General features: G+C 41.3%; 1 protein-coding gene across 4 annotated transcripts in view; it reads right to left on the reverse strand.

Annotated features, from left to right (window-relative positions):
• FRMPD2 (FERM and PDZ domain containing 2) overlaps positions 1–20,953 on the reverse strand; it is a 97,418-nt gene extending 76,465 nt beyond the window's left edge. For all 4 annotated transcript variants that reach the window (XM_042240818.2, XM_015104497.4, XM_042240820.2 and 1 more), the window contains exon 1: positions 20,636–20,953. In XM_042240818.2, the coding sequence (XP_042096752.1) occupies positions 20,636–20,660 (25 nt within the window). In that variant the 5' untranslated portion in view covers positions 20,661–20,953. The remainder of the gene's footprint in view (positions 1–20,635) is intronic.
• Between the last annotated feature and the right edge of the window lie 6,292 nt (positions 20,954–27,245).

Raw genomic sequence — 27,245 nt, forward strand, 5'->3', positions numbered from 1 at the left:
ACATACTGGCTGCAGCTCCCATGCAGCATGACCATGAATAAGTTGATTCTCAAAATCTTGTTCCCCTTATCCATGAAAGGAAGATGATGCTTCCTTCCTTACAAGATGGCTGTGAGAATCAGAACAAACTAATGGAAAAAGCCAACTAGCAGACAGCCTACCTTTCTCAGTACTCCGAGGTCGAGTCTTGCATTTCTAGACAAGAGAATGGATATCCGTGTCCAGAAAAACTTTCAGAGCATTTTAAAGTAGTGTTACACCCATCTTCCACTTCTACATACCATTTCCCCAGTATTTGCCACATTCCCACGTTATCCGTCCTCGTGAGACCAGTGTTTTGTCTTTGTTTTCGTTTTTTAACTCCATAATGTTTGTTTTATACTCCCTTCCCTGGTGGCTCAGATGGTAAAGAATCTGCCTGTAACGCAGGAGACCCGGGTTCTATCCCTGGGTCAGGAAGATGGAGAAGGGCATGGCAACCCACTCCAGTAGTCCTGCCTGGAGAATTCCATGGACAGAGGAGCCTGGTGGGCTACAGCCCATTGGGTCACAAAGAGTCGGACATGACTAAACAAGTAACACTTTTTGTTCTCCAGGAAATCTTTCCAACCCAGGAATTGAATCCTATTTCCTGCATTGCAGGCAGATTCTTATACCGTCTGAGCCATCATGGAAGCCCCATTTTAGAAAGAAAATGTATAATGTACTTAGAAGAAGTGAAAAATTAGTATTATTGGACATAGAAGGTAATTATAACTAACTTTTTATGTCATTGAATGCTTGCTAGATAATATTGCCTTCCAAATTCTCTGAGCCCAAGGCTTGATCTTTCACTGTAAAAGGAGCAGTTTGTTCAAGAAATGTGAAGGGGCTTTCATTCTGAGCAGACTCTCTTCTTGACAGAATCTGAAGAATCAAAGTGAAATGTCAAAAACATAGTTCAACATTATTAACGCAGCTTGTGTTGCCTCTGCTCTTTGGTCCTGTGTGTCTTTTGGACTCTCTGTTACCCTTTTATACAGCCTCAGGACCAGTGATAATGCAATCTGTACTCAGAGGATGCCAGTTTTAAATACTTACTGTGAGAAGTATTAAATACTTAAATCTGAGAAGATTTAAGTGTTGGTATTTGGCCAGTTTCTGTGTATACCTATTCCAATTACATATTTCAAAACTGGGTAAACAAGCACAGGATGGATTAGGGTACCACATCTACAAAACGCTTTCACAGCAACACCCGGATTAGCATTTGATTGAGTAACTGGGTAATATAGCCTAGCCAGGTTGCAACCATATGCAACCATCATAAAGCAACCATATGCCTGTGACTAACATTCTGCGTGCTGTGCTCAGTCCTCCAGGCGTGTCCAGATCTTCGTGATCCCATGACTGTAGCCCGCCAGGCTCCTCTGTCCATGGGGACTCTCCAGGCAAGAACACTGGCATGGGCTGCCACACCCTCCTGCAGGGAATCTTCCCTACCCAGGAATCGATCTGGGTCTCCTGCACTGCAGGCGGATCCTTAACCAACTGAGCTACCGGGGAAGGCAGATTAACATATTAAATACTCCTAAAAAATTAACTCTGTTCAAAATTAGTTAATTAAATTCCTTTGACCATTTGAACTGCATTTTAAACTTTAGTACTTTTAATTAGGCCAAAGTAAATTTATAAACCTATCAGTCCAAGTCTTATATATATATGTATATATATCCTATAAATGGAATGAATGTAGGTAGAATACCAAATAAAACAAGTTTTCTTAAACATTTCATAATTTTTTGCTGCTGATGCAGTTGATATTGTGTTTATAATTTCAAATTCTAATCATCAAAGAACAGTTAACTATTTTTGAATTGTGTCTCCCTTAAATTTCCACACATAAACACCATACATAAACTTAACTAGTCGCATTCGTAAAATTTCATATTAAACCAAGGTTGTTGAGTGTTCTCTTATACATCCTATTTTCTTAGATATTTCAAATATCTTAAATATATAAATATATTTCTTCATGATTACAAGACTTATCCCTAACACAATATTACAAATATTAATGCTCTGTCTTTGTCTTTCCAAACGTTTTTTTACTTCCCCAGTGAAGGCTACTAGGTCTAAATATTTAATTTATGTATGAGTTATGGACAGAACATGTGTCGAGGTTTCGCAGAATGACTGGCTGAACTATGAGCTTTGGGGCTTGTCTATTCTACAACACAACCTCTTAAAACTGGACGTGAACACTTTTTCATGGTGTTTAATTGCATCGGTCGGATTCCTCACTGGCACATTCTGACTCTAATTAAGTGCTTTATCATCCAAGTCACACCATTAAAACACTATACTATCTTTATAAAGCTTTCTTATCTATCGCCTGTATCTATTTTGTCAACCACTTCTCCACAGTTTTTTAATTTCCTGCAGGTGGCTGAGAATGCTCCAACAGACCAGCCTTGTCCTAACAGGCCTATGCTTCTCAGGGCACATTCACTGCCATGCAAAGCAAAAGCAAAGAGAAAAAGAAGACCCCATGTACCACAGTCAGGCCATGTTTGAACTCAGCCCTTACGGCACTGCGGCACTTTTTTTGGAAAGTGCCTTCTTCTATTTGTTTGGAAATTGTTTACATTCTATGACAGTTTCACAGCATATGAAAGAAAATTTGTCTTCGGTGGACTCTCTCTCATAATCAGCTTCCTGAGTAGAAGAGGAAAGCTCAGGACTAGAATTTCTGTCCACAGAAATGCAGTGCCTTTAATAGTCATGGTTACATATTCCAGAGAAAGGAGGACAGATCATGCTATGATACGTAAATAGTTGTGTTAACACTGTTCCTCTGCCCTCAGCAGCTCCCTGTCAGCACGGCCCTCCTGGTTGAGAGCTCGATGTAGGTGAGCAGGAAAGAGGGTCAGTGACAATAAATTACTCTTGTCCTCCAGGCCACAGATTAACAATAACGATAATAATGGCTACACATATCAACCCTGTAGCAAGAATTATAAATAGCCGTGCACACATAAACATTTATCAATAAGTAACTGCATACATGTATGTGGGGGTGTGGTCAGTTGTGTCTAACTCTTTGCAACCCCATGGACGGCAGCCTGCCAGGCTCTACTGTCTATGAGATTTTCCAGGCAAAAATACTGGAGTGGGTTGCCATTTCCTTCTCTGGGGGATCTTCCCAACCCAGGGATCAAACCCATGTCTCCTGCATCTCTTGCGTTGGCAGACAGATTCTTTACCATTGAACCACCTGGGAAGCCCTATACATATATGTTCATGCATTTATAATTTCATTTAACCCACCTAACAACCCCCTATAAGGTAGTTATTAATATCAACATTTTTTCCTATTAGGAATCCAAAGCTCAGAGAACTGAAGTAACATGCTCAAATTCTCACAGTTGGTACATGAAAAAAAAAAATTACATTTAAATCAGGTCATTGAAGCCTAGTTAATGATATGCATGTTGAAGTGTTTAGATATAATGTCTGTAACTTTCTCCAAAAAGCATCAAAAAATAAGAACTGATGGATTATAGAAGGAAGATTAAAGGACTATCCGATATAAAACCAACCCCCCACCAAAATAACTGAAAATACTGGGTAACAGTTTTAAAATATATTTGAAGACATCAAAGAGCTAATGGTACAATAAGGACTTGAGAATGGCAAAAATTAAAAATAATTCCCAGAATTGGTGAGAATGTTGATTTACTGGAAACTGGTGCAAACACATTAGAATATTTATTTTAATGATCTACTAAATAAATACATGTGCTACGACCTTCTGATACTTATCTGAAATATATGTGTGTACCAAACCGCATATACAAGCATGTCCATGGCAGCCCTATTTATAACAACCCCCAAATGGAAACAATACAGTTAGCCATCAACTATACAGTGGGTCAAATGTCACCTCTAACAATAAAATACTAGGCAGCAAAGAAAATAAACTATTTCTATACCATACAACATGGAGAGGGAAATGGCAGCCCACTCCAGTGTTCCTGCTGGAGAATCCCATGGACAGAGGAGCCTGATGGGCTACAGTCCATGGGGTCGCAAAGAGTCGGACACGACTGAAGCAACTTAGCATCATAGCGTACAACAACATGGATAAGTATCATAGATATATTTAAAGGAGATAATCTGAGTGGAAAACCATACAAGATTCTATTTACATAAAGTTCACAAAGTAATCTAAGTGTTAGAAGTCAAAATTGTGGTTATTTTTAGGGAGAGGATCAAAGGAAAACAAAGGAAGGGGGAATCCTGAAGTGCCATAAATGTCCTCTGCTGATCAGGATGGTGGTTACATGGGTGTGCTTACAGCACGTTATGTTTGAATCAAAAGCTATTAAAATATCAGGAGAATTTTAAATCTAGCATTATTGTTTCATTCATTCGGTCCATGAACATTGATTACACGCCAGTTATAAGAAAGGCACTGGGAATACGGCAGATTCCTTTCTTCATGAAGTTTATGTTCTAGTGAGGAAGAAAAATTAAATAAATGACCAAAGAAACAACAAACTATAAAAACAGAGGTTGGTAAGTGTTCTGCAAAGATAAAAACGTGAACGAGAGTAGACAGCTAGCTTTTTCAGAGAGACATTTCTCTAAGGAGGTAATATTCAAACTGAGGTCTGAACAACAATAAAGAAGCTGGCCTTGAAAAGATGGCAGAGGAGAATTGCTGACGTAAAACCTTATGGCAGCAATGAATTGGATCTGTTGAGGAGGGGGTTATAATATCCTAATACAACCTTACTAGAAATTTCTGCTGAAATCATGATAATGTTAATGGTGCTTAATGAAAGACTTCAAATAAACAAATTGTTGACCCAGAGTTTGAAATCTCGAGGTTAGAAAGATAAGGGAGGAGATTAGTGATTTACCTATGAGGTACTGCAAAATTTAAGTTAAATTTATATTTACGCTACAGCTTATTAAAAGGGAAGTTCTGAATAAGTACTTGTTTATTTGATTTTATAGTTAGTCTATTATCTCTGTGACTTCTAACCTTGAAACTATGTATGCTTGGAAATTAAATCACAGTTGTTTGAAGGTTTGCCATAGAGAAGCATGTTTGTTTCACCCCAAAATGACAACAGTGTTTGCAAAAGGAAGTTAGGTACGTCCAGTCCTGTAATAACTGATTCACTATAGTGAATAACTAATTCACTAAGACTGCTTTACACTGTCTGTGTATCTATTAAAAATACATAGCCAAAGATGCTCTTAAAGGTAAAAATGTATATTAAAGCATTTGTCTTTGTGAAATTTAGGAATTTATTTGCTTTTATAGTCAGTCTATTATCTCTATGACTTCTAACCTTGAAATTAAGAGTGCTTGGAAATGTCTTTGTGAAATTTTGGAAATAATACAAGAGATTTTTAAAATGGACTTTAAAATACTATGCAATATCTTATTCCTTCACAGATCTCTAAGATGTGTGTGGGTGGTACTTCCAAGACCACCCCTAGGTTCCATGATTCAGTAGGAGGATTCAAAGACTCTGTATATAGTCCTCACCATGTTATTATTTAATGCAGAGAAAGAATACAAAGCAAAATCAGTGAAAACAAAAGGTACATAAGGCAAACCCTGGGGGAAAAAAGGCACAAAATTTACAGAGTCCTTTTCCAGTTGTTAGAAAGGATGTGCTCGCCAACAATGAGTTGTAATGACATAAGTGAAATATTGTTAACCACGGAAGCTCATTACCCAAGGCTTTTCCAGGGGAATGATCCCATATGCACCTTCTGCATAGTATGTACCAAAATTCCAAGTCCCTGAAGGAAAGTACTCAGCACCAATCATATTGTTTGCACCATCTAAGCACAGAAAACCACTCTGATCAGTTAGGGTGGTGGAGACTTTCCTGAAAACTAAATTCCCAGACATCAGTCAAGGGCTACACTTATAAGCAGGCTTTTCAAAGAATAGCAATCAGCCGTGCTTGTTGTCTTTTGAGTACATGAGGCTAATCTGGCTAGTGTGCAATAAAGCAGAGCTAGGGGGAGCCTGGCGGGCTGCCGTCTATGGGGTCGCACAGGGACGGGGTTGCACAGGGTCGGGGTTGCACAGGGTCGGACACGACTGAAGCGATGCAGCAGCAGCAGCAGAGTGACACAAGATGAGACTGAGGAGGTCAACAGAGGTCACATCGTAGGGGAGTATTCAGGCCATGGGAAGGCATTTGGAGTTTTTCCAAATAAAATGGTAGATTAATGAGGAGTACATCTGTCAGAGATCATCCAGGATAACAAAAAATTAGGTTGTTCAAAAGGAAAAAAGTTAATACAAAAAAATTGACTGTGTAAGTAATTGAAGAGCTAGAAAGTCCAGAGGGTGGTTAGGAAAATGCCCAGCACAGAGAGTTGCAAATATGATCGACATAATAGAATTCATACTTCTGGAAGATCGCAGTAGCTGCAGAGTATGTGGTACAATTGGAAGCTCCAGCATTTTTCCAGTGTTCAGTTCCAGAAGAGAACGGAAGGAGAAGAGAGGAGGACTGTTTGAAGAAATAAACAAACTGCTGAAGGTTGTCCAGAGTTTAAGAAATATGAGTCCTTAGACACAAATGGATAAATCAAAATAAAATCACACCTAGATACATCGCAGCAACACTATAGAACATCAAAGACAACATCTATGATATCAGATATAAAGATAGATCATTTATAAAGCAATTATACTCGCCCTAGAAATTATCTTAACAGTAGCATATAAAGCTAAAAAAAAAACTTTAGGATACTCATCTCAAAAATAGGAATCCAATCAATAGTTTTCAAATAGCAGAGGATTATTTTAAAAATACAAAAAAGTTTATCAATCCAACAGAAAGCAGAAAAAGGAAAAAACAGGATAAATAATGATAAATAAATAAAACACAAAATAGGAGCAAGTACATCAATAATATATCAGAAATCAATATATGTAAAAAGATTAAATGTACCTACTAAAAGGCTGGTACATTTACTCTGTTTAGCAAAAAAACACCATTAAAGAGTAAAATGATAATTCAGAGGGGGAGATGATATCTAGAATACATATATTAAAAAAAGGAATTTTATCCAGAATGTATTTTCAAAACTATCACAAATCAGTTTTTAAAAAAACAGACCAAATAGGAAAAAAAAAAATGGACAAAACTTGAGCAAGCAGATCACAAAAGGGGATACACAAAAACGGCCAATAAACATATTAAAAAATGCTCGACTTTATCAATCGTCTGAGAATTACAATTAGAATCACAACGAGATACCGCAATACAAGTGTCAGAAAAATTAAATGAAAGAGACATAAAGTAGCAAGGGTTGGTGAAGATATAGAGGAACTAGGACCCTCATACTTCACTGGCAGAGACAAATTAGTGCTGAGTGCTCAGCTGCTAAGTCATGTCTGACTCTTTACAACCCCATGGACTGTAGCCCTCTGGTCAGGCTCCGCTGTCCATGGGGTTTCCCAGGCAAGAATACTGGAGTGGGTTGCTATTTCTTTCTCCAGGGGATCTTCCCAATTCAGGGACTTAACCCACATCTCCCGTATTGGCAGGCAGGTTTTTTACCACTGAGCCACCAGGGAAGCCCCATAAATTAGTACAACAATTTAAAAACACTATTGGCAGTATCCACAAAAGCTAAACATATCCATGAAGTCAAATTTCTACTCTTCATATATACACGTCCAAAAGGCATGTGGTGAATCTCTACTCTTCATATATACATGTCCGAAAGGCATGTGGTGAATCTCTACTCTTCATATACACACGTCCAAAAGGCATGCGGTGAATGGACATAGCAACAGTATTCATAGTACCAGCAAACTGGGAATTACTCAAATGCCTATAAGCAATAGGATAGATGAATCTTAGTGTATACACCACATAATAAAATACTCAACAGCAAAGAGACTAACAAACTACAACTAAATGCACCTATAAATAGAATGGTGAGCAAAATAAGCCATGCGCAAGAGCACATTATCTGAGTCAATCTATAGCTATTTTACAAGAGGGGTAAGGGGAGGTCAGTTATCAGTTAGAGTGGTGGAGACTTTCCTGAAAACTAAATTCCCAGAAACCAGCCAAGGGCTAAACTTGTAAGCAGGCTTTTCAAAGAATAGCAATCAGTCACGCTTGTTGTCTTTTGTGTACAGAAGGCTAATTTGGCTAATGTACAATGAAGGAGAAGTAGAATGGAACAAGATGAGGTTGAGGAGATAAGCAGAGGTCATGTCCTAGAGGAATGCTAAGGCCATGAAAGGCATTTGGAGTTTTTCCAAATAAAATGGTAAATTAATGAAGAATACATCTGTCAGAGTTCATTCAGGATAACAAAAAACCATGAGAGGTCAGGATAGAGGTTACCTGGGATAGGGATAATGTTGGAAGAGGCACAAGAAAGGGTTCTGGTAACACTTCATTTACTGATCTGGGTGCTGGTTACTCAAGTACGCTCAGGTTGTGAAAATTCATCAAGATGAGCACTTATGATTTTTGTACTTCATATATCTTTAATATCAAAAAGAAGCTTTTCTAAAAACTGAGTTTATCAGATTAGAGGAGAAAGGAAACGCTGATAAAGTTGTTTAAAGGAAGCTATCTAAAATAGAAAAGTGGAAAAGATAGAATCAAGTATAGTACTTCCATGGAACCACCAACCAGAATAAAGCTATTAATAGCATAGCAATATTAATAAAGGACAGAACTCAAATTTTTGTCAAACTTATGACCAAGAAAATCCTTAAAAAAATACCAATCATGAACTTAAATGTACCAAAAATACAACCAGAAAATCTAAAAAGGAAAAATTGACAGAATTGTGAAGAGAAATTTAGAAATCGACAGTCATAGGAAGAGACAATAACATTTTTCTTAGAAATTTGTTAAGATAATATAATAAAAATATTGAACATGAACAATAACATGAACATATTTCTTCTAATAAACGCCAATCAACAAACACGTCTCTATTATAAAAATAACATGATTGGTAAATTGGGGAAATAAAGTCAATATAATATGGAAATAAGAATGAAAAACATTTCACTAGTCTTTTTCCTAGAGATATTTCATACAGCCAAGTAATAACAAACGACATTAAGTGAAAGAACTGAATTCAGCAAGCTGATAGGCTACGGAACTCCTATCCCCTCTCATTTCCTGTACCTCGTCTTCACTCATGCGCTCTTTTACTCTGCTTCAGAAGTATTCCGTCTCAGAGATTTCTCTGATCTTTGTGCAACGTTAGCCAAATGTTGAATGCCAAACATTAAGCATGCAAAGTAGTTTGAAAGTGTCACAGAACCATGCTGTGACATATTTATTCTGGCAAGTGTAAGAGAAGACAAGTTTTAACAATAAAAAAAAAAGCATGGAATTCTAAAGCATTTTTAAAAATTAAAGAACATAGGACATCCCTTGAGCTACTGAGTCAAGGGCATTAACATGGTTGCACACAATTAGAGACAGTGTAAAAATAAAAGAAAGTTATCTAGCTGGAACAATTGATTGTTTTTTGTTCAAAGAAAATCTAAATGAAGATGAGAAGGATAATAAGGGCAATGGAGAGACCAAAGATCAAACGCAGATGTCATCAAGGGAAAACTCCACAATTAAAGAAAAATCCTTGGCAACATATAAAGACTTTTCTTTAAAGCTAAAATATTGCAGGTATAGTATCCTGTAAGTTCACAGTGGCTGATTTAGCGGCTTCAAACCTGGTTCGTTCTCCACAATGCTAGGCTCCCTGGTGAAGCTGAAAGTGCAAATAAAGGAGCTGCAGAGACTTTTTACTCAGTGTGAAAACAGGGAATAGTTGTATTATAAAACCCCTTTGAATAAAAGAGTGTGGTATTCACATATGAACAGACTAACAAAATATAAAACAAAGATAAACCAAGCTGAATAAGAAAATTTACTCATTTCAATCAATGAGGAAAGACACACTGACTAATGAACTGACTCAGTTCAGTCGCTCAGTCGTGTCCGACTCTTTGCGACCCCATGAACCGCAGCACACCAGGCCTCCCTGTCCATCACCCACTTCCGGAGTTCACTCAGACTCATGTCCATTGAGTCGGTGATGCCATCCAACCATCTCATCCTCGGTCGTCCCCTTCTCCTCCTGCCCCCAATCCCTCCCAGCATCCGAGTCTTTTCCAACGAGTCAGCTCTTTGCATCAGGTGGCCAAAATATTGGAGTTTCAGCTTCAGCCTCAGTCCTTCCAATGAACACCTAGGACTGATCTCCTTTAGGATGGACTGGTTGGATCTCCTTGGAGTCCAAGGGACTCTCAAGAGTCTTTTCCAACACCACAGTTCAAAAGCATCAATTCTTCTGTGCTCAGCTTTCTTTATAGTCCAATGAACTGACTATTCAGTGGCTAATTAATAATATTAGGACAATAATTGTTCATTTGGTAAAAATAAATTCAGATTCCTACTTCATATCACACACAATATTTAAAATTAATTCAAGTACTAAATATCATATATTTATATAGGAAAGAGAAAAGAGGGGAAGAAAGGGAGAGATTTAGGATATAATAACACTGAATTTATAAATGAAATGGTGAAAATCTTCTTTCTTACACAAGATAAAAAATTCAAAATCCATGAAAGACGAGTGATATATTGGACTACATTTTCTAAAAAATGAAGGTTTGGTATGGCGTTTACATGAATTAAGTCCTAAAATATGCAACAGGCAGTCTTCCAGTTTCTGCTCCAGCATGTGACGAGCTTGGAAGTCATCACTCCCTTTCTCACAATAAGAAAAAAAAGTGGCTGGAATCAGTACCAGGAAGGAAAACAGACTATAATTGACAAGCTGCATAGGCTTACGGTAGCCTAGCTATCTTGACAGTTAAAAATTCTGAAGAGCCCCATCTTAGAGGAACCCCACATTTTGTGAATTTTACCTCCAGGAGTCCCACCAGATTCTCATGGATAATATGAGAAAATCCTCTTATGCTTTCCAGCAGGAGAAGGAAAAATATAACCATTTAAAAAGAAGCCAAAAGCATTCTGATCTCCTCCTTAAGGAAAACTGCTTTTTACCAGAGTCTAACCAAAATTAGGGAAGGGAAATACCCAAACCCAGCGCCTCCAGCCTGCATGTCCCACCATCGAGGAGAAGGAAGCTAAGAAGAGCGTGTGAAGGGCACAGCCCAATGAAGCAACAAAGTTACTAAGAGGCTGAGACCTAATCATGGGATTATACAACATGACTTGTCTTCTGCGTTTCACCACCGGGGCTTCCAGGCCGGAACTAGCGGTAAAGAATCTGCCTGCCAATGCGGGAGGCACAGGAGATGTGGGTTCCATCCCCGGGTCAAGAAGATACCTTGGAGTAGGAAGTGGCAACCCACTCCGGTATACTTGCTTGGAAAATTCCATGGACAAGAGGAGCCTGGCAGGCCACAGTCTACGTGGTCACAAAGAGTCAGATATGACTGAGCGACTACCACTACCACACTTCACCACTTCAACAGGACTCCTGTACAAAAACAGAAGGTGACGGCAAAAGGCTTGTATTTAGGAAGTCATCTTTAGAGAACCCCCAAAACAACCGGGGAAACAAAAGCAAAGATAATAGGTTGAAGCCTTAGACACCTATGGCTACACCAAATAGTGAAAACAATGTAAATCCTGGCCAGATTAATGTAAGTGCTCACGCTAATAGCCTATGTATCTCAGTTTCTATTACTCAATACATCATGTCTGGGTTGCAACAAAAAATCACAAGTCATATATAAGAGCAAGAAAAAAATCAGTCTAAAGAAATAAAGCAAATGATAGAACCACGCTCAGGTAAGACAGAGCTCTTGAAATTACCATACCAGGAATTACATAGTATTATAATAAAGGAGTTAATATTCCGAGAAGACATGACCATCCTTAATATGTATGTACTTCACAAGGGAGCATTCAGAATGATATTAGAATGGCCAATATCCAGAAGACTAACAGCACCAAACAGTGACAAAGACGTGGAGGAACAGAAACTCTCATTCATTGCTGATGGGAATGCAAAACGCTACAGCCACTTCGAAAGACAGTTTGGGGATTTCTTACAAAACGAAACCTACTCTTACTATTTGACCCAGCAAGTATTTATCCAAGGAGTTGAAAACTTACATCAATATAAAAACCAGCACATGAATATTTATAATAGCTCAATTTATTATTGCTAAAACCTGGAAGCAACCAAGATGTCCTTCAGTAGGTGAGTAGATAAATAAACCGTGATACTTCCAGACACTGGAGTATTATTCAGGGCTAAGGAGAAGTGAGCTATCAAACCATGAAAATACATGGAACAAACAAATGCATATTGCTTAACTAAGTGGGAAAAAAATCTGAAGAGGTTACACGCAGTGTCATTCCAATTATACGACATTCTGGAGAAGGCAAAACAATGGAGACAGTAAAACCATCAGTGGTTGCCGAGGACTGGGGAGGAGGGTGGGATGAATAGGTGGAACAAGGATGATGTTTAGGGCAGTGAAACTGTTCCATATGACATTGTAACGGTGGATACATGTCATTTCACATCTGTTCAAGTCTATGGAATGTGTAACACCAAGTGACTCCTAAGGCATACTATGGACTTCGGGTGATGATAAGTCAAGGAATATTCATTGGTTGTTACAAATCTACCACTTTGGCGGGGAATGCTGATAATGGGGAAGCCTGTGCATGAGTGGGTTCCCTGGAGGCTCAACTGGTAAAGAATCCACCTGCAATGCAGGAGACCTGCGTTCTATCCCTGGGTTGGGAAGATCCCCTGGAGAAGGGAAAGGCTAACCACTCCAGTATTCTGGCCTGGAGAATTCCATCGACTGTATAGTCCATGGGGTCTCGAAGAGTTGGACACTATGAGAAACTTTCACTTCTTGCATGAGTCAGGGCAGAACATGTATGGAAAATCTCTATCTTCTGCTCAGTTTTATGTGAACCTAAAATTTCTCTAGAAAATAAAGTCTATTTTTTTTTCAGTTTTATTTATTTATTTATTTTACTTTACAATACTGTATTGGTTTTGCCATACATTGACATGAATCGGCCAGTTTAATGGGCAACAGACAAGAAGAGACACTTTAAGAAGTAGATATAGACACAGTGAATAAGCACGTGGAAAAATCACTAGGTCAACATCATTAGCCACAAGAGGAAGGAAAATTAAGACTATAACAAAATATCACTATCTACCTGTTAGTAGAGGAAAAAGTGATAATACTAAATGCTACTGGAGATGCAGAGAAAAAATAAAAGCTATCAGCAACCATAATGCCCTTCATCTGGTGAATGGTTAAACAAATTGTGGTATGGCCACACCACAGAAAAGTGTCCAGCAATGAAACGCAGTCTGTTGATATTTGCAAGCAACTCGGACGGACCTCAAGGACATTATGCCGAGTGCTCCAAAAGGAAAGTCTATTAAAATAAAATAGTAAAATAGTAAAATAAAACTCAATTAAATTTAAAATATAAAATAAAATAAGTATTGCAACAAAGTTCTTGGAATGGGCATTAACCAGTCAGGTTTCTGGTCCTCGTTCTCCAGATGTTCACTTTGGTCCGTAAAAAGGAACGAGGCTTTACATCTAAACTCAACCACTTCTGCCTGACAACCGAAGACAAAGAGTGATTCCTTCAGCTGACTGCATTCCTCCGTGGGAGAGGGGAAATGTGAAACAGAGAGAGGTTAAGTGTGCTGGGGGCAAGGATCTGTGAATACCAGCTAGCTAGATGGAGTCTGCTGCCTCCAGAGGGGTCCAGGAGCCAGACAAGTCTAGAAAGGTCCCTCTTCACAGAGACCTTAGTCCCCTCTTGTCTCAAAATGACAACTAGATCAACCTCTGATGGACGGAACTCAGGCAGAACAGGGACTTTCGTGGGCTCCCAACTTAAGCTGGGAGAAGGCAATGGCAACCCACTCCAGTACTCTTGCCTGGCAAACCCCATGGACGGAGGAGCCTGGTAGGCTGCAGTCCATGGGGTCGCTAGGAGTCAGACACTACCGAGCAACTTCACTTTCACTTTTCACTTTCATGCAGTGGAGAAGGAAATGGCAACCCAGTCCAGTGTTCTTGCCTGGAGAATCCCAGGGACAGGGGAGCCTGGTGGGCTGCCGTCTATGGGGTCACACAGAGTCGGACACGACTGAAGTGACTTAGCAGTAGCAACTTAAGCTGAGAGGAGGCTGACCCTGTCACAAACTCTGCAAAATGAATACTTTGTTTTAAATATTCTTTTGGGGGTAAAGATACATCCTTCAGCTAAATTTATCCATCCAGAACATACCGTAACAGCCAGAGGGATTCCCGGATGGTCCAGTGGTTGAGACTTTGTGCTACCAGCGCAGGGGCATGGGTTCAATCCCTGGTTTGGGAACTAAGATCCTACATGCCACGCAGCGTGGCCAAAAGTTTTCTAAAAAATAACAGTTGGAAAAGACACAGTCCTTAACTCTTGAGAGTCCCTTGGACTGCAAGGAGATCAAGCCAGCCAATCCTAAAGGAAATCAACCCTGAATATTCACTGGAAGGACTGATGCTGCAGCTGAAGCTCCAATGCCTGGCCACCTGATGCGAAGAGACAACTCACTGGAATAGATCTTGATGCTAAGAAAGATTGAGGACAGGAAGAGAAGAGGGCGACAGAGGATGCGAAGGTTGGATAGCATCATTGACTCAATGGACGTGAATTTGAGGAAACTCGGGGAAATAGCAAAGGACAGGGAAGCCTGGGGTGCTTCTGTTTGTGGAGTCACAAAGAGTCGGACAAAACTTAGCGACTGAACAACAACAACTTATGGAAGAGTAAGTTCTGATGGCTCGGTCTCAAAATCTTCGCCTTGAATGACACCAACCCACCATGAACTGGTACTTTTCCAACATTCCATAACTCTCCTTTCTGCTTCCTTTCACTACCTATTCACTTTTCTTCACTACCACTCTATTTCCAATAACGTTGGGCTATTATAACCATTAAAACTCAAGGAAATATAAGCAGAAGTTCTACAACCGAGGCAAAAAAAAAATAAGGGCAATTAGCTATACAGCTGCCTGTGACCAAGAATAAAACGAAAACCAAGTCTGGGGAAGGAGAGTTAGCCAGTCTCAGGAAGAAGAGTTTTGGGAGGAGAGCAACTAAAGACACTAACTTCAGGGCCAAAAAACTCAGAAGGGAAACAGGATTAGCAAACCACAGTGGCTGAGAGGGCAGGTTCAAAAGTCAGAGTTGGATTGACCGTTGTCTACCTTGGGCAGTTAATTTTCTCTGTGCGTGCATGCATGCTAAGTCGCTTCAGTCATGTCTGACTCTTTGTGACCCTATGGACTGTAACCTCCAGGCTCCTCTGTCCATGGGATTCTCTAGGCAATAATACTGGAGTAGGTTGCCATGCTCTCCTCCAGGGGATCTTCCTGACCCAGGGACTGAACTCACATCTCTTACGCTTCCTTCACTGGCAGGTGGGTTCTTCACCACTGATGCCACCTGGGAAGCTGTGTGATATTGGTTATTGTGTCTGTATTGCCTCAAGAAATGGTAGCTATTTATAGTATTAACGGTGAGTAAACACTGATGGCAAGGGATAAAGTACGGACAAACCCACAGAATTAACACTTGAGAACAGACGTAGCTCTATCAATGGGGCTTACAGGTGCCATCGGCCTAAGCTGTGCACCCCATTCCTTGCAGCTCAAAGCATGGTCTCTCAGATTAACAATATTAGCATCAGCGGGGAGCTTGTTATAAATAGACTCAGGCCCTCCTCTAGTCTCCTGAGCCAGAATCTGCATTGTAACAAAATCACTGAAGATCACTGGGTGGTTCACAGCACATTACAAGCTGCGGAGCCCTGCTTGTTCCATTAGCTTGTTTGGAAGAACCAGTGACAAGCAGGCAATGGCTGCAGTCACCTAAAATGTGGAGGCATGATTGCTGTGTTAAGTAACCAAAGAGACCCCCAACTAGGGCTTGTCAATGTTCTGGGTGACTTGGGTAACTACTCTCTCAAATCAAAGAGAAGAATCTGGTGAAGGACTTATCAGAGGATAAGATGAGGCCATAAACAGGACCAGGTGATCAATGTCAATTAGGCTTCTGTGAACACAAAAGGTAGGCTTCTGAACACAAAAGCTATGGGTAAAAGAGACTTGCAAGAAAGGATAATGGGGGGCAGGGTGAGTGACCACCAGGGCCAGAGAATAGGAGGGTTGAGAAGGGGAAAAGTGGTCAACAGGGCTGTTTTCATTCATATTCCCATACAGGCTGTGTGCCCTGCCCACACTTCCTGGCCCACCAGCAGCACTTTCTTGGGTTGGCAGGCCCTTCTAAGCCAGCCCTCTCCTTCCTCCATAACCTTAACTTCAATAAGCAAGACTGACAGAGAGGCAGCGTGAGTGATGGATGGTCCCAGAGTCTTTCCAGGGAGGTTTACATTGCTTTCCAGGCATTTTTAGGCTAAAAACAAGAGTAGCATTAATTCATTTTATAGCAGGGCAAAGTGAACATTCCATTAAAAAATAAAAGGATTAATGCACAACACTCGGCCAAATAAACTCCACTGAATGATGATGAGCCTGAATGATGATGAGCCTGATCTGGGGGTTTAGATGCAGGGAATCCAAAGAAGAGGATCGCACCAGGGGAGTGAGCTCCGTGTCTCTAGGCATCTGAAGTCCAGTGACATTTCTTGAAGGCTGCAAACGTGCCCCATCCTTCTCTGTTCTATATTTAAACCATAGTCCTCTTTCCATATTGGTCTTTCCAAAGAGTTCAGCCTTGACTTGCACCCCTGAATCCATTCCTGTATTTCCTATTTTGATGAGTGATGTATTTGCCCATAGAGAGAAGCAGGTATCCTTCTTAATTCCTGTCTTTGTCTCCCCTTCTATCCCTACTAATCATATTTCCCTCCCCATGGATTGTGCCTCTTTAAAACTCCCTTTAAAAAAAAATTTAAAATTCTCTTTTAAGATTTTTTTTGATGTAGATCCTTTTAAAAGTCTTCATTGAAATTGTTAAAATATTGCTTCTGTTTTATATTTTGGTTTTTTTGGCCAGGAAGCAATGTGGGATCTTAGCTTCCAGTTCAGTTCAGTCATTCAGTCATGTCTGACTCTTTGCAATCCCATGGACTGCAGCACGCCAGGCCTCCCTGTCCATCACCAACTCCAGGAGTTTACTCAAACTCATGTCCATTGCATCGGTGATGCCATCCAACCATCTCATCCTCTGTTGTCCCCATCGCCTCCTGCCTTCGGTCTTTCCCAGTATCAGGGTCTTTTCCAATGAGTCGGTTCTTCGCATGAGGTGGCCAAAGTATTGGAGTTTCAGCTTTAGCATCAGTCCTTCCAATGAATATTCAGGACTGATTTCCTTTAGCTTCCGGACCAGGAAGCAAACTTGCATCCCCTACATTGAAAGGCAAACTCTCAACCACTGGACCACCGGGCAAGTTCCTTTTTAAAACTTTCTTGGATCCTGTGATGTGCTGAAGAATGTGCCTACTGACTAGTGAGAGCCAGCTATTAAATCTCCAGAAATTTTGCAAGCTGGTTGTTAAACATAGCTATTACAAAAAATTAAGTTATAGGAACTTCCAATTAAATAAATTATATCAATAATATGCTCAAACCCACCATTCCTAATTATTTTACTATATACTATACTGCAGTCTCTGCTCTTGAGCTTATTTAAATCACCTCCACGTAGATGATAGAAATTACACATGATGGTGTACTAGTACATATCTCTTCCGACTTTCTGTCCAGAGACAGAACATTGGAAACTTAGAATTGGCCACAGTGAGATATTTACACCAAAGAAATTAACAAAGGCTGCAAATCAGAGTTTGGTTTGTTGTTTTGTTGATTGTCTACACTGTTGACAAAAATAAATCCCAGTAAACGATGAATGTTGCCCACCAATGCAGCCACCCCGACAATAGGCCCCACAGAGGGGAATTCAAGATAGAGAAAAACAGGCTACTGACTTTAGATAGTTAAGATGCAAATCAAAGGAATAATTTCAAGGAGCCCAGAATCTTGCATCTTCACATACATAGAAAGGCACCAAAATCATTAACCTGAGATGTCTGACTTTTGTGTTTAGCAGTAATCTTTCAATGCTCAATTACGTGGGTGTTTCTCTTTTCCTTTTCAGCAAAAACTCCTCTGTGTCCTGGCTCCTCCCTTACCTCTTTGGAATAGTCCCCCAGAGCTATCTGAGTGGCTGCCTTCCCAGGCGACCGTCCTAAATAACGCCCTCAGATAAAACACAAGTCTCAACTTTTAGGTTGTGCTTTTTTTTTCCAGTCAACAAGACTTAAGAAAGTGATAAAAAACATTAACAATGCATATTAAAGCTAAAAGTATGTCATATCTGTAGCTATTATATTGACAATAGAACAAAATTTGGGGAAATAGTCTTCCAGAATTCAAAATGGTTGTCCAATTCAGCACAAAAGTCCTTCACGTCATTGACAATGAGTAGAAACGACACATTCCCCTTTGTTGCTTAACTTTCTTTTTACTTGTCAATGTAAACAAAAATATCAGTTAATGTTGAAACTACACACGTTGGCCAATTGCAAACATAGGCTGACAAAGGATACAAGAGTTCAGCAAAAATCAATGAATACATTCCTTGTGAATTCCTTGGCTATACTGAATTAGCAGTAAAGAGTATTGTGCATTTTATCGCTTGTAAATTGTGCAACATACATCCTTCACATCAAGATATTTATAATGAATTTCTATATATATGTACATATATGTGTGTGTATATATATATGCATGATTGGTTTTTTCACAGTGTTAGCACCTGCTTGGAGGTTCTCAACATCCCCTTTCTTGTGTCCTTAGGTTGGGCTGAAAGTCACTCAGTAGTGTCTGACTCTTTACAACCCCATGGACTATACAGTCCATGGACTTCTCCAGGCTAGAATACTGGAGCGGGTAACCTTTCCTTTCTCCAGGGGATCTTACCAACCGAGGAATGGAACCCAGGTCTCCCGCATTGCAGGTGGATTCTTTACCAGCTGAGCCACAAGGGAAGCCATCATTATTCCAGGGTCACTCTTGCCATGCCCATATCACTACCAGAATAATCTTTCTAATATCTGTATGCAGTCATGACATCCCTGCCATTAAAATCACTGACGACTTCTGTAGGACCTTCTGAATGAAAGACAAGCTACAGAAGGCCTTTCATGACCTGCCCTGTTCACCTCTGCAGCCTTCTCTCTTATCAGATGCCCACACTCACACTTTACTCAAGTTATTCCAAACTGCTTGCTGTTTCCAGAATGTGCTTAACTTATTCCTGCCACGGACTTTTACATCAGCTTCAGGCTTCCCAGGTGGCGTTAGTGATAAAGCACTTGCCTGCCAACGCAAGAGATGTAAGAGACGATGGTTTGATCCCTGGGTAGAGAGGATCCCGTGGAAGAGGTCGTGGCAACACACTCCAGTATTCTTGCCTGGAGAATCCTGTGGACAGAGGAGCCTGGCGGATGTAGTCCGTGGGGTCACACAGAGTTGGATACAACTGAAGCTACTTAGCATGCACGCACAGGCCTTTACGTGAGCTCTACTTTGCCTAAGATGCCTTTCCCCAGCTCCTGCCCTCCCATCTCTTGCTAGTTCTCACCTAGAATTCAAACAGTACTCAGTCAGCACCTCTTCCAGGAGCCCTCGCCTCTTCAGCACTTGCTACCACCACAAGCTATTGTGCAGGTAACCTTGCTGGTTCCTCCACTCACCTGGAAGATCTTCCGAGCAGAAAGAGGTATTCCCAATACCCTAGAACCTAGCATAGCACCCAGGAGACATGAGTAAGTGCTTCTTAAATTGAGAAGGTCATAGCTTAGTTTCAGCTAATAGCCTATAGCAAATTGTGGAATTTAGCCAGGAGATACTCATCTCTGATTTCAGTTGTTGCTTTAACAACAAAGTTTGTTTAAAGTGTCAAAAAACTCAAAACTGAGTGTTTTTCTTTCCTTTAAGCGTGCATATTATATTAGATGAATTACTGACATTTTTTTTTCTTTTGTTCATTGTTTCCTGGATGTTACATAGACATGACTTGAGACTCTTTACCTAAAACCACTGACCTTCTGTAAGGAATAACTGCAACACCCGTTCCTCGGAGATAGGGGCAGTTACCATATATTGGGTTACTCTTCTCCTCCAAGCACCTGCCTTCTATATATCACCCCAGGTATCTTCACCATTGCAACAAAGCGTGTACTATTATCACCAGTTAACAGGTAAGGAAACTGAGTCTCAGCAAAGTTAAAGCGTTGGTTTCAGTTTGAACAGATGTTGAATAGCAAAGTGGTGATTCAAACAAGGGTTGGTCTGACTCTAAACTAAATTCTCCATTGAGCCCACTCTTTATTTGTTAGAAACAAATGTACCTTCGCTTGTTTTTGAATGAGTCCATACCAGTAACCTGAAACAAATTATACTTCAAATAATACCGCAAAGAGCTTTTAACACAAGGCCTAGCCCTGCTGAGCTCCCCTTACTCCCCATGGGTTTACCCTTCCCTTGATGCAGACTGATAGGAGAAAAGTAAATGACGTCAAGAAGTACCTGTGTCCCGTGTCAAAGGCTGCATCCAAAAAGTCTCCGTGACCTGGTCTAGGCCTTCATTGTGGACACTCTCCAACAAGGAGCAGGGACGTTGTCTCTCCCCTAAGCTGCTTGTCGCCGGAGCTGCTCCCTTTGTCTACTGTTTGTTACTAAGCACTCGGTGGCCCAGCAAGTGAGTCAACAAGGGCCCTTCCCTTTCCGGCGGCTTGGTCTCTGCCCTGAGCCCCGTGCAGCCTCTGGCCTGTTAGCAGGCAGAGCCACCCCAGCAGTCTGTGTCCTCAAAGCCAGTGATCCGAGAGAGCCTCTAAGAGCTCAACTGGATTAGATGCCACTGAAGGCGATGGGATTGTGGCTCAGCGGGAGCTTTGACCATGATGTCACCTTATCTCCTGGTCCAATCAAAAAATGGAGCCCTGCCAAGACCCAGGGGCCAGCCAAGAAGGGAGTCTTACTTTCACTGACTCCACCATTCTCCATGCCCTTTGGACCTGCACCAAAAGAACAGAGGAACATGCAAGAACAATGAGAAATAACCTGGAGCTGCCAGTTGGAAGGCAAGAGAAATGGGACTGTGCTCATCAGATACACACACATCGCGATAATAAAGCAGGACAGGAGGAGCTTTGGAGATGACGGATGCGGTGATGGCAGGGATTGTGGTGATGTTTTCATGGGTGTACAATGACCTCTATATGCTTCCGGTTGCATGTGTTAAATATAGACTGCTTTTTGTATGTCAATCAGCCCTCAATAAAATGTTTGTGTTTTTTTAAAGGAGGACTACATTTGGAGAAAAGGAATTCTCAGACTCTCTGGTTGCTGCTGCTGCTGCTAAGTCACTTCAGTCGTGTCCGACTCTGTGCAGCCCCACAGTCGGCAGCCCACCAGGCTCCCCCATCCCTGGGATTCTCCAGGCAAGAACACTGGAGTGGGTTGCCATTTCCTTCTCCAGTGTGTGAAAGTGGAAAGTGGAAGTGATGTTGCTCAGTCGTGTCCAACCCTCAGCGACCCCATGAACTGCAGCCTGCCAGGCTCCTCCGTCCGTGGGATTTTCCAGGCAAGAGTGCTGGAGTGGGGTGCCATTGCCTTCTCCACACTCTCTGGTACTTAACATCCAAAAAGGAGCCAGTAGACAGAGGGGAACAGCAAAAGTTAGTATGACGTTAGCTCTGTAAAGGTAAAGGTGAAGGAGTAGATTGTCGGAGCCCTTCAAATAAAAGGCAGTTTCGAAATGGAGAGACTAAAAAAAAAGGAAACAACACATTTTACTTCATATAAAGACCAAAGCATATAAAAATGGCATTAGATGAAACCCAGGGCTAGGTGAGGGCATGCCTGGTGAGCAGTCCCATATGCCAGGAGTGGGAATGTAGGTCAGTGCAACCTCTTAGTGGGGGCATTGAGTGATATTTATTAAAACTGTAAATGCGCATGTCATTCATAAACACAGCTGCAAGGAGCTAACCTCATGAATCATTCTGTAAAAGTTCACTCAAGCATTTAAAAACGGATGCTCACCACAACGTTTTATGTAATAGTCAAAAAGTAAAAGCCACCAAAGTGTCAATCAATAGTGGAAAGCTAAATAAATTGCAGTTCATACACAGTGGAAAATCAACTACACAGCAATGTCAAGGAGGCAGGTATATCTATATGCACTGGCATTCAAAACTTGCCAAGATCTCTGAAAAAGCAAAAGGTGTGGAATAAGCCTGTATTATTCCTCTTATTGTAAATATGTACATAATATTTATACATAGTACTATTTATGTTATGAGATGAGATGACTGGGTGGCATCACCAATTCAATAGACATGAGTTTGAGCAAGCTTCAGGAGTTGGTGACGGACAGGGAAGCCTGGCATGCTGCAGTCCATGGGGTTGCAAAGAGTCGGACACAACTGAGTAACTGAGCTGAACTGACGTATGTTATATATATTATGCATCCATATATATATATATGTATATATACTCTAGAAGGAATCACTAGAAACTTAACAGTGGTTGCTTTGGGGTGTTTTGAGTTGTTTTCATTTAGTCATTCAGTTCAGTTCAGTTCAGTCGCTCAGTCGTGTCCGACTCTTTGTGACCCCACGAATCGCCTCACGCCAGCCCTCCCTGTCCATCACCAACTCCCGGAGTTCACTCAGACTAGCGTCCATCGAGTCAGTGATGCCATCCAGCCATCTCATCCTTGGTCGTCCCCTTCTTCTCCTGCCCCCAATCCCTCCCAGCCTCAAAGTCTTTTCCAATGAGTTAACTCTTTGCATGAGGCAGCCAAAGTACTGTAGTTTCAGCTTTAGCATCATTCCTTCCGAAGAAATCCCAGGGCTGATCTCCTTCAGAATGGACTGGGTGGATCTCCTTGCAGTCCAAGGGACTCTCAAGAGTCTTCTCTAACACCACAGTTCAAACGCATCAATTCTTCAGTGCTCAGCCTTCTTCACAGTCCAACTCTCACATCCATACATGACCACTGGAAAAACCATAGCCTTGACTAGACGGACCTTAGTCGGCAAAAGTAATGTCTCTGCTTTTGAATATACCATCTAGGTTGGTCATAACTTTTCTTCCAAGGAGTAAGCGTCTTTTAATTTCATGGCTGCAGTCACCATCTGCAGTGATTTTGGAGCCCCCCAAAATAAAGTCTGACACTGTTTCTACTGTTTCCCCATCTATTTCCCATGAAGTGATGGGACCAGATGCCATGATCTTCGTTTTCTGAATGTTGAGGTTTAAGCCAACTTTTTCACTCTCCTCTTTCACTTTCATTTAGTCGTTAGTCATTACTTATTCAGGGAAATTATTGTCCATTTCTTGGATTTTTTTCCCCTTGTACCCCTTTCTGTTCTATTGCTCTAAAAGAAACTAATGAGTACTATACAATGCTTTGCAAAATTTATCTTTTTCCTGCTCAAGGCTACTCGTTTTGCACACTAGCTAGTAAAGCATAGCACAGTCATCTTGTGCGGCTTCTCCCAAACTTGTTTCCCCCAAATTCATCATTTGCAACCACCTCGTGCTGTTTCTCCCAAATTTGTCAACTCATCAGATTTAAATTAGAACTTGATGAAAGGTAGCTCTCCCAACACCTCCCCAGAGCTGCTGAACCCTCATCTCTAGGGGAGAGCCAGGGGCATCTGTATTTTAGCTAGCCCTAGGTAATTTTTATTTAGTAATTTATTCGGGTCAACCATGTACAGTTGAAGAAACTGAGGCTCAGAAAGAGAACCTGAACTGCTCCAGTCCTGTGGCTGGTTTGCAGTAGAGCAGACAGCAGCAGGGAATCGCGGGTGCCCAGGTATGGGCTGGTCTGCTGCAAGGCACTGCCACATTCACCTTTTTTGATACCAATGTTAGCACTCAGCAGTAATCCCCTTCTACAATTATCTTTAAGATTTCACTCATTCACATTAGAGCATGGAAAAGTCCTTGAAAAATGCCTATGAATCTCAAAGGCATTATGCTGAGTGGGAAAAGCCAATTTCACATAGTCACATATAGTATGATTCTACATATATGACATTCTTGAAGTGACAAAATTATAGAGATGGAAGTCAAGTTAGCAGTGGCTAAAGGTTACAGATAAGGTGAGTGGTTATAAAGGGGTGGCATGAGGGAGATCTCTGTAGTGATGGAATAGTTCTGCGTCTTGCTTACGGTGGTGGTTCTGCGAAGGAGCTGCAGCTCTGCCCATCCCTGAAGCCCTAGCTGGAATCCATCTCTGTAGCCTTGATTCACCTGACTGCCTCCAAAGGGTCCAGGAGGCATCTTGCTTGCTTCTCCAGCCACTTGTCTTAGCGCCTCCTTCCAAAACCTGAGTATCTTTGAGACACATGACAGGGTGCCGTGCCGCCCTTCCTGCCACCATCTATCCACTCCTAAGAAGTCCCCCACTCAGACTTAGACAAGAAGACCCACTCTACCCTTCTCTGAAGGCACCTCTCCCCAGTAAGTGAGAAGTCCATGGGCCAAGGGTTCATAGGGATCAGCCCCTGAGATGAGGGAAAAAAGGAGTGTGTGTCTCTTGGGTGAAAACCCAGGAGTTTCTGCCACAATGCTGCACCTCCAGCACCCAGATCAAGACTGTCTCATAACAGATGCTCACGAAATGCATACTGATTGGATGGATATTTGGAGTATTTGTGCCCTTAAAGACTAAAGCGACAGACACAGGACCCAGACGGTCCTCACGGTGACACTGTAGAGAGACACTCTCCTTCGTTTACTTTCACGAGTCTCTCTTAGTTTCACTAGCCCTGTGACGTCAATGCCTTTTTGCTGTTTTTCCAAAAGATGATTAAATCTCAGAGAGGCTAAATGAATTGGGTAAGGTCACCTAGCTGGGAAATGGATAAAGTGATAAAATACATGGAGAATTCCTAAAGTGGCAGAAACTGCATTCAAGAGCATGGGAATGACTGATTACAAGAGGTCCTACAGAGGCGCAGGACCAGAAACCACTTGCTTTAACGAAAGTCAACTGTATGTCGAGGCTTTTTATCATGTACACATCATATATGATTCCATATGCGCACACCTTAGGACAGGAGGAGTGTTATCTCCATTTCACAGATTAGGAAACTAAGGCTCTGAGAATTAAAATAGTTTGCCCAAGGACACATAACTATAAACAATGAATTAGAATTTGAACCCCAAATAGACTTCAAAACCTGTGTACCTCCCACTGGAAGAACCAACAGAAGGGAAAGCCTTGGAGAGGGGGAGAGGTCGTTCTTTCTTTAAGGAAGAAGAGATGAGTCGATGAGATGAGTAGAGAGATGAGAGGAAGAGAGATGAGATGAGAAAGGATGAGTGAAAGGGCATAGACATGTTGAGGCCAATGGGGGGAATTTGAAAAATCTCATGTTACGTGGCCTCAGTCCTTCCAGGAAAGCAGCTTCCACGTTCTTTCTTCTCATGACAACATAGTCCAGATGTTGACAAAATGCCAGGAAGAGACAAAGAACACCTTGAGAGCCCAAGTGAAGAAGGAAACACCAAATCGGAAAAGGGGCCCGTCCTTTGGTAGCTTCTCTGCACTCAGTGGATGAGGAGCAGAAGCTCCTCTAGGTTTGCTCATTAGGAAAGGGGCCAGGCACACTCTCCCCACCATTTCCTGCTTGAATATTTTCCTTGATAGATGAGACAGCTGTAATCCATAAATGGCCCACCCAAACATGAGGAGGAGGCCATAAAGAAAAAAAGAGTAGGGGACGTTGTCTGCAGTGTTTTTCTTTGCCCCTATCGAGTTGCTAAAACGAAAGGCTTTCCAAGAGTAGTGACAAGGCAGTCCCACGTTCAACAAGACAGACCCAGCAGGCAGTATCCCACCTGTGACCATGACACCTACTGGTCATCACTGGAACTACAACTGCCTCAGTCATGAAATGCCATTTCTTGTCAGCTGACCTTAATGGCTGCTTGGCAGGTAACACAGCCTAATTAATGCAATTATATTTTAGAATTAAAGAACCTCCCTCCATCTGTCCAAGGACTGATAATGAATTTGGCAGGGCCAGGGACTGGAAAGGTCACAGTGGCCAGGGAGATGGCAATGAGGTAGCAGATGTGAGGGGTGCTGGGGAGGAGAGGACTCTCGTTTGTGAAAAGGAGCTGGTACTTTAAACGTAAAGCAGAGACATCACTTTGCCAACAAAGGTCCATCTAGTCAAGGCTATGGTTTTTCCAGTGGTCATGTATGGATGTGAGAGTTGAACTATAAAGAAAAGTGTGTGTCGAAGAATTGATGCTTTTGAGCTGTGGTGTTGGAGAAGACTCTTGAGAGTCCCTTGGACTGCAAGGAGATCCAACCAGTCCATCCTAAAGGAGATCAGTCCTGGGTGCTCATTGGAAGGACTAATGTTGAAGCTGAAACTCCAATACCTTGGCCACCTGATGCGAAGACCTGACTCTTTTGAAAAGACCCTGAAACTGGGAAAGATTGAGAGCAGGAGGAGAAGGGAACGATAGAGGATGAGATGGCTGGATGGCATCACCGACTCAATGGACATGAGTTTCAGTGAACTCCAGGAGCTGGTGATAGGGAGGCCTGGCGTGTTGTGGTTCATGGGGTCGCACAGAGTCGGACACGGCTGAGCGACTGAACTGAACTGAACTGAAGATGCTTTGTTTGAAAAGAGTGTTGGAGAAAGAGTAAGAGAGGAATGGAAGGATTCTTTTCAAAGCCAAGGCAAAATATGGGGCTCTAGTCCTATTCAAGAGTTTGACAATAACTGCATTAAATCTTGAGATATATCTAGGGAGAACTGGCAACTTTGCAACAGAGTCTTCCAATTCACAAGCACAGTATATCTCTCCACATATTTATAGATCTTTTTTAATGCCTTTAGTTAAGTTTTATAATTTTTTTCATAGAGGTCTTGCATAATTTGTTTGATTTATATCTGTGTACTCCAAATTTTCATACTCATTTAAAATATCTTTTAACTCGTTTAGTATTTATTTTATTATGTTTGTTGTTGGCATGTAGAGAAATATAATTAATTTTTAAATGTTGATTACTTTGCCAAACTAGTCTATTAATTATAAGAATTAATCTGTAGAGTCTCTTGAATTATCTATATATATGTTATAGTTCCTTAACAAT

Source organism: Ovis aries, chromosome 25, assembly GCF_016772045.2.
Source record: "Ovis aries strain OAR_USU_Benz2616 breed Rambouillet chromosome 25, ARS-UI_Ramb_v3.0, whole genome shotgun sequence".
Lineage (NCBI taxonomy): Eukaryota > Metazoa > Chordata > Mammalia > Artiodactyla > Bovidae > Ovis > Ovis aries.